The 8,387-nt window shown below is 39.5% G+C and overlaps 1 protein-coding gene across 3 annotated transcripts in view; it reads right to left on the bottom strand.

Annotated features, from left to right (window-relative positions):
* Positions 1-4,236: 4,236 nt before the first annotated feature.
* WDR75 (WD repeat domain 75) overlaps positions 4,237-8,387 on the bottom strand; it is a 40,674-nt gene continuing 36,523 nt past the window's right edge. For all 3 annotated transcript variants that reach the window (XM_073306134.1, XM_073306135.1, XM_073306136.1), the window contains 3 exons: positions 7,134-7,280; positions 6,940-7,031; positions 4,237-4,520 (listed from right to left, as the gene is read on the bottom strand). In XM_073306134.1, coding sequence (XP_073162235.1) covers positions 4,313-4,520; positions 6,940-7,031; positions 7,134-7,280 — 447 coding nt within the window. In that variant the 3' untranslated portion in view covers positions 4,237-4,312. The remainder of the gene's footprint in view (positions 4,521-6,939; positions 7,032-7,133; positions 7,281-8,387) is intronic.

Raw genomic sequence — 8,387 nt, 5'->3', positions numbered from 1 at the left:
CCCCACCCCACCAGTTACCTGAAGGGGGAAGTATCCTTCCGCTGCACCTGCTTCCCTTCCCCCCCACCAGCATGTTCAGCCCATCCCAAGCAGCTGGGCCTGGGTTAGGGGTAGCCTCCTGCCACCACCTCCCACAGCCAAGCTGTCTCTCAGGCAGCCCAGGCACTCTCGGACCCATTTCTGACTCACTCAGACTCTGACCCTAAGCAGCCGGGCCTGTGCAGGGAGCGGAATGGGCAGGATCACCCACTTCTCACACCAGCCGCTCCACTCGGGGTCGGCGTGAGAGCCCACCAGCTTCCCAGCCACTGTGGCGGCTGCCTGCGAAAGAGCACGAGCCTGGCTGCGGGGGTGGTGGATAGAGCCCCTCTCCCTGCCCTAGCAGGCGAATCTGGGGCACTTGCCCCCACATGCCCCCCCTAGATCCTGTAGGTGGCAACTGGACTTTTAGTGTCTAGTGTTTCTGACTGGACACTGTCAGGTGTCCTTTTTGATTGGACACCTGGCAACCCTACCCTTGAACAGTTACTGAGCCTGTATTCCTTGCTGATAAAATGTTGAAAGAATGAGGAGTACATGGGGCACCTTAGAGACTAACATTTGAGCATAAGCTTTTGTGGGCTAAAGCTCACTTCAACAGATGCATGCAGTGGAAAATACAGTAGGAATGAATATACAAAACAACAAACAAACAAAACCACACACACACACAGAACATGAAAAAAATTGGGGTTACCATACCAATTTTAATGAGTGTAACTGATTAAGGTGGGCTATTATCAGCAGGAGAAAAAAAAACTTTTGTATTGATAATCAGAATGGCCCATTTCAAACAGTTGACAAGAAGTATGAGTAAAAGTAGGGGGAAAATTAGCATTGGGAAATAGTTTTTAGGTTGTGTCATGACTCATCCACTCCCAGTCTCTATTCAAGCCTAATTTAATGGGGTCCAGTTTGCAAATTAATTCCAGTTCTGCGGTTTTTCATCGGAGTCTGTTTTTGAAGTTTTTTTGTTGAATAATTGTGACTTTTAGGTCTGTAATTGAGTGTCCAGGGAGGTTGAAATGTTCTCCGACTGGTTTTTGAATGTTATTTCTTGACGTCTGACTTGTGTCCATTTATTCTTTCGCAGAGACTGTCTGGTTTGGCCAATGTACATGGCAGAGGGGCATTGCTGGCGCATGATGGCATATATCACATTGGTAAATGTGCAGGTGAACGAGCCTCTGATAGCGTGGCTGATGTGATTAGGTCCTATGATGGTGTCGCTTGAATAGATATGTGGACAGAGTTGGCAACGGGCTTTGTTGCAAGGATAGGTTCCTGGGTTAGTGGTTCTGGTCTGTGGTTGCTGGTATTTGCTTCAGGTTGGGGGGCTGTCTGTAAGCAAGGACTGGCCTGTCACCCAAGATCTGGGAGAGCGAGGGATCGTCCTTCAGGATAGGTTGTAGATCCTTGATGATGCACTGGAGAGGTTTTAATTGATGGCTGAAGGTGACAGCTAGTGGCGTTCTGTTACTTTCTTTGTTGGGTCTGTCCTGTAGTAGGTGACTTCTGGGTACTTTTCTGGCTCTGTCAAACTGTTTCTTCACTTCAGCAGGGGGGTACTGCAGTTGTAAGAACACTTGACAGAGATCTTGTAGGCGTTTGTCTCTGAGGGGTTGGAGCAAATGCAGTTGTATCTTAGAGCTTGGCTGTAGACAATGGATTGTGTGGTGTGGTCTGGATGAAAGCTTGAGGCATTTAGGTAATTATAGCGGTCAGTAGGTTTCTGGTATAGGGTGGTGTTTATGTGACCATCGCTTATTAGCACTGTAGTATCCAGGAAGTGGATCTCTTGTGTGGACTTGTCCAGGCTGAGGTTGATGGTGGGATGGAAGTTGTTGAAATCATGGTGGAATTCCTCAAGGGCTTCTTTTCCAGATGATGAAGATGTCATCAATGTAGCGCAAGTACAGTAGGGGCATTAGGGGACGAAAGATGAGGATGTGTTGTTCTAAGTCAGCCATAAAAATATTGGCATACTGTGGGGCCATGCTGGTACCCATAGCAATGTTGTTCTTCAGAGACAAAGAAGCTAGAATTCCTTAGGCTACTGAATACCATATGGTTGACACCCTCTCCCCTAGAATAGCCATTCAGCAAATCCTTTCAGTATATACCATCATATGCTGTTTTAGTTACAGAACTGTTAAACAATGATGACATCGCAATTCCACCGATATCAAACTATTTATTGAAAAAACACACATAGTAAATAAGCTTGATGGGCAATTAAACCAGACCAACCGTATTATATTTCTCAACAATTGTTCTTTCCTTCAACTCTTGGGCAGTTTCTCAAGTTCAATAAGAATGAAGTGTCCTGTTAACTGTTTATCTGTAGTCCTTCTGTAGCATTACAGTACATACATTTTCTATTATGAGTGCGCAAAACTTTAATACACAAGAACTTCCATTCTATTTGTAACAATAGAGCAGAATAAACGATACCCTAAAAAAGCCATACCAAAGTATTGTGTGTTCTCTTCATTTTCTTACACAAAGATGGCAGAAAAGAGGAAGTCTCCAACACGCTGGTTCAGTCTTCCCATCTGTATAGAAGAGGGTTGGATGCTGCCTTGGCCACTGTCACCCTGCATGATGCTCTGGATACTTCTGGAACCCTCTGGAATTCCATTAGAGCTCCACATAGAAGATTTTTCCTTGACACTTTTATACATTGGACAGATCAGCAAAAAGTGCTGAGCAATTTTTTTCCCACTGATTATTTCAGAAGGCAAAGTTACCTCATTGCTTGATTTATGCTGATAAAGCTACTTAAGCACCATACTCTAGATAATCTTTGAGCATTTGTGGTTCCTGCTTTGAACTGTTCAAGGCTAAATTAACAGATCTGAGTGATTGATAAATTGCTAATAAAATTCAAAAGTCAACACAATAAATTCCCTATAAAACAAGAACAGTTGTGTTTTAGTGAAATGGTGGAAGTGATATGCCCAGCCAAATGGCTCTGGAGACCTTTGTTTAGCGTTCAAGAAAGGAAGCTTTTCAAAGAACCTTCCTACACCCTACATTGAAATAATTAAGGGCATGTTTATATTGGTGGGGGAGGAGGGATGAGGAAGCTAACACTGATTTTAACACTGGTGTTAAACAGTGGAAGTTGGGGGCTGAGCAACAGAATACCCATTATGTAAGTGGTTAAAAAGATTTGCCTGTACAGTTAAAGCTGTTATATTATTCTTTGCTTCATTTATGTACCAGAAGCCCATTAAAGGGTTCATTGTCCTTCCAGAACAGATGCTGTGTTTCTTTTCAAGTGGAGTGAAGTTCAGTCAATTTGAAATTTTGACATGTTACATTAGAAAGTATTGATGCACAAATACTTTCAACATCTGAAGCACCTGACATCCAAAGATCTCTCAGTGCTCAACAAATGTCAGTGAGGTATTTCAAACCTGTTAAGTATTAGGCTGCATTCACCCATGCTTGCAAAGGGAAGTGGTGGTGATGGGACAGGTAAGCTGCTATTTTGGGGGGATTAGGGCAGTCAGGGTTTGCACTGAACTCCCAGAGATTCTGCCTGTGGAGTGGCTGGCTGAGACTTCTGCTAAACTGTTAGTAACCTCCTTCTCCCACCCTGTTATGTTTTGTCCATCTGCCACATCCTGTCCACCACCCAGATTGTATGTTCTCTGCAACTGGAACGATCTTCTATGTTACTTGCCTTTACAGAGCCTATCACAACGGGACCCTGATCCTCAACTGGGGTTTCCAGGATCTACAATATAAATAGCAGCAGCTGCTATAAAGTGAGGTTGAGAGTCTACAGAAATCCTAGTTGGAAAAGCTGCCTGTCCCTTCATGATCAATACTTTTGGGCCCTCTGTAGGCCACCCACAACAGAGCAGTGGTTCTGGAATCCTTTCAGAGACTTTCTTGTGCCTTAGATATTTGTGGGCACCAGCCAATAAAATGCAGAACTGAATCAAGCCCCTCATCTACATTTTACAGATTGGAGAATAAATGGACAGAGGTTAAGAGTTGTTTGAGGTAACAGTACATCTGAGACAGAGCTGGGGACAGAACCCTGACCCTGTGCTTTAGTGCCAAAACCAGCCTTCCTTTCTTAACGAAAATTAAAATTGCAAAATACTTGCTTTGAAATAATACCTTTTACATTAAATATTAGAATCCAATAAAAAAACATAAGACAAAGGCTTGGAAGAGAGCTTTTTGATAGAACACAGTATTTAATTCATTAATATTTAAGTTCATAAGAATATATAAAATGCAACATGTCTTGTTTCTAGAGAGCAGCTACCCAACTGTAGTCCATTCTTCTTATCTTTCGCAGTTGTTTTTCCTGAGATTTAGACAGTTTAGTTTGGGTAATTTCACCCAAAAACTCTGTAGGATTTATATCTTGTTCCATCTCCGTAAGCTCTAAATCCTCATCTGATTCATCCTCCGCTTTTTCACTGTCCATTTCAACTTCATCAACCGCTTCTCTGGCACTTTAAAGTAGGGGGACAGAGGAAAAGAGACTATCAGCATATTCCACCACAGGAAGGAATGAGAATATAGTTTCGATACTAAATCGTGATATGGAGCTAAATTGTCTGTGCAGGTGAATTTTATATACATTATATAACTTATTTATGTAGCACTGCAAGGTACTTTACTTACAAGGAAAAGATGTGCCCCAAAGAATTTACAATTTAAACAGATTACTCTCAGCATATGTAGCACGTATATACACAAACACACTACAAATATCTAGAATAAGGCCTAATATTTGGGTCTGATCCAATGTCCTTTGAAGTCGATAGAAAAATTCCCATTGGCTTTAATGGGCACTAGAACAATCCCTTAAACTGAACAGCTCAACTGCATGCATCACACACCTTTGCCCATCTCACCCACTCTCCACCCACTAATCCATTTCTCCTGGATTATAACAATCCAAACCCTTGAACACTTTCAAATACCTGCCATTTTATTTGAAATGAAACATATCTTTGACAATTTTATTTCTCCATATTATGTTAGTAATAAGGTACTGGATAGAATATATTCAGTCTTGCATCAGTAATAGGTATAATCTCATGATTTTACAGGACCAGAAATGCATGTTTTATACCATTGGAAGAATGGGTTTTCCACCCTCCCTACAGGCCACGATGTCGTCTTTAAGGCCTGGAGAATGCAGAGATATCAGACCTTAAAGTGCTGACATTTCTAAGTACAGAAAAAGCATTACAGTAACTTTTCAGAGAAACTTTAAAAAGTTATTGGTTATAGCGTCCTCTCTCCCGCTCACACTCCCTCAGTCTTGTGCAGAAGACCAAATTATATTAAGGTAGAATGGGTTTCAAAAAAGAGTCCCAATAAAAAAGGTTTAAAATAGTTACCTACAGAATACCTGCTGCTGCATGTTGTCTGAAAGTGTAACTGGAACTTGTCTGAGATGACCTGTATAACTCTCTGCTTGCGAGTAACATGGGTGTCCTATACTCATCACTGAATTAAGAAATCTCTACTGCACCCCCTATATATGTACACACACACTTTATGCATAAGCAAGTTATATACCATTGACAGGCAGATGTGGATACTGACATCAAGATAAAGTGCATAAATATTTGCATGTATATGTATTTATACAATTTTTACATATTTGAATGTCACTGTCTTTTTAGAGTCCAATCCTACAAGTTCTTACACTCATGTGTAACTTTACTTATTTGGCTAGACCCAGTAATCATAATAGGATTTCAGGTGAGTAATGTTACATATGTGTAAGTATTTATAGGATAAGCTGTTAGACTGTATGTGCAGAAATTCTAACCAGGATGACTGACAAACCCTCCTAATGTAGATACAGCTTATACCAGCTAAAAAGTGTTGTTGCCTGTATAGCTTAAGCTGATTTAGTGAGCGAAGCAAGTTCTACTGGCAAAAGCACTTTTATTCTGCTTTTGTATGCATCCGATGAAGTGAGCTGTAGCTCACGAAAGCTTATGCTCAAATAAATTGGTTAGTCTCTAAGGTGCCACAAGTCCTCCTTTTCTTTTTGCAAATACAGACTAACACGGCTGTTACTCTGAAACCTTTTATTCTGCTATAACTGCATCTACATGACAGCTTTTGCTGGTACAGAAGGGTTACAAAAAAACAAAACAGAAAACATGACCCCCCCTCGTACCAGCAAAGGTTTCTAGTGTCTGGTGTATGTCTTTGCAAGTGTTTGTGAAATGCCTAATGCACAGGGTACCCAATCCTGGTTTGAGCTCATTGGTACTACCGCAATATGAACAATAATTAAAAACAAACAAACAAACCAACCATGTTTTTCTGGAGATCTAATTCATTGTTTGGTACACACTTATGTATGAAAGGTTTTCAAGAATAGGGTGTCTAATGGTTAATCTTAGCATGCTAAGTATTTCACTGGTTTCAGTGTACTTAGCATACTAATAAATCTACTACAAAATTACTATCATAGGCCACCAATCTGTATGGATAATTTTTTTTTAATTAAACAAGAACATACATTTATCTCGCAAAGGAGTAATCTTCATAAATGAAGACACCTCAGACATACCAAACTGTTGCATATTACCGCTAAACCAGTTAATCCTGTTAACTTGCTATGCAATGCTATCAATAAATTAAATCCTAATTAAAAAAACCCTAGGAACTCCTGTGGGGGTCTCTCTCCCCCAATTTCAACTATTTAAATTTTGCCTTCATGATCTCCTTTACAGATAGAGTATTCACTTCCTGAGACAATGACACCTTAATTATAATCATTCTTATGAACTATGATAACAAATGGAATGAATAAAAAAAATAGGAAAAGTGCCACAACACTTAAGTAAGATCTAGTTGACATATGAAACTTATTTAAGCCACCTTGACTGGTTTTTTTACCTTTTATTCTCCTTGGATATCAGCATTGAATTAATAAAAATGGAACACAAGAAAGAAGCAGATGGCAACACATGTGCAGGAGTGTGTAGGAGCTGAGGAGACAAGAAAACAGAGGTTTTACTGAAGTTCCATTTCTCATGCTTTTATATATACATTTATTACACACACATACACACACTCTCTCTCTCTCTCACCTCTTTGATTGCAGGTGAATCTTGGGCTAAGTGACTCTGGACAACTGCTGTGCCAAGATCTGCATTCTCTTTTGATTGTTGTTGATGCCTGTGCTTTCCCAATAGCAAATAAAAGGGGGTCATAGGGAGACTCTCCTCTACTGCCAGCTAAAAAGAACGAAGTAAAAAACAGAATAGGTAGTTTAAAAGGGGAAAGAGCCCTTCCTTTCTGAGAAGAAGAAAAGGACAATATTTCAGGGCCAAGAATCTGAATTCTCTCTCTCATACGAATGCCCTTGAATGAATTGCTGCTAATGTTCAGCAATAAGTGTTTAGAATTTTCCAACACACAGTTCAGATACAGCCTAATTCACTTGGATATTGTGAATATTCTTCTTTAAATTTTACATTTTAACACTCCACATTAAACTTTAATTCAGTTATAATCAGAAAAGTGACTTTAACAACAACAAAAAAAAGCACCTTTTTACTCAAAAGATCTGATTTCTGTGCACATTCTGAGTAAGATCTGATTACTTCAATTACTCAAGGGCATATTATCCCTCTGCATGCAGGGTGGATAAAAACTGATAAGGTCCAAACTTAGATTATACATCTATTAAAGTCATTTAAATCCAATACAAAAATATTAAGCAGTACATTTGCTGCCAAATATTAACGAAAGTCAAACCACTGGATTGGTTTGTCACTGATTATGCACCTGGAACCAGAATTTGTTGTAGTGCTAACCCAGTTTTTAACAGTAGCCTCTTCTGCAGGTGCAGGAAGAATATTTTCTTTATTTCTGTTTATTCCCCTAGTTCAGTTCAATGACTTGTTCATTCAAAGTTAAGAAACTAAATGGGAGTTGAAATGGTAGGAATACTTGTTTTCCTCTTCTAATCTATGAAGAACATCTAGGTGTGAGAGGATGAGATCTATTAGTTCTAAAATCTTGAAGGACATGACGACCAAAAAATCAGCTCAATTCACTAACTACAGATATTACCCTTGTTTAATAAATCGAGTTTTAAATATGAAAAATATTTTGCTCAACTCTTATGACAGGAAAAAAGTTTAGTATCCAGCACATTTCAGGTAGTTTTCTTTAAAAAAAAAATTCTGTTTTGGCAGATTTTTAATTGAATTTGAATTTCCACCCAAGTACAGCTTGGCGCAATGCAAGTAAAAAAAATTAATCTAGTAAATAACAAATGAATCATTCACCATTTTCTAACATAACTCTTATATTTTTTATTAATAAGCTATATAATT

Source organism: Lepidochelys kempii, chromosome 11 (genome assembly GCF_965140265.1).
Source record: "Lepidochelys kempii isolate rLepKem1 chromosome 11, rLepKem1.hap2, whole genome shotgun sequence".
NCBI lineage: Eukaryota > Metazoa > Chordata > Testudines > Cheloniidae > Lepidochelys > Lepidochelys kempii.
The sequence above is the reverse complement of the archived record's forward strand: the minus strand, read 5'-3'. Positions and strand labels throughout refer to the sequence as shown.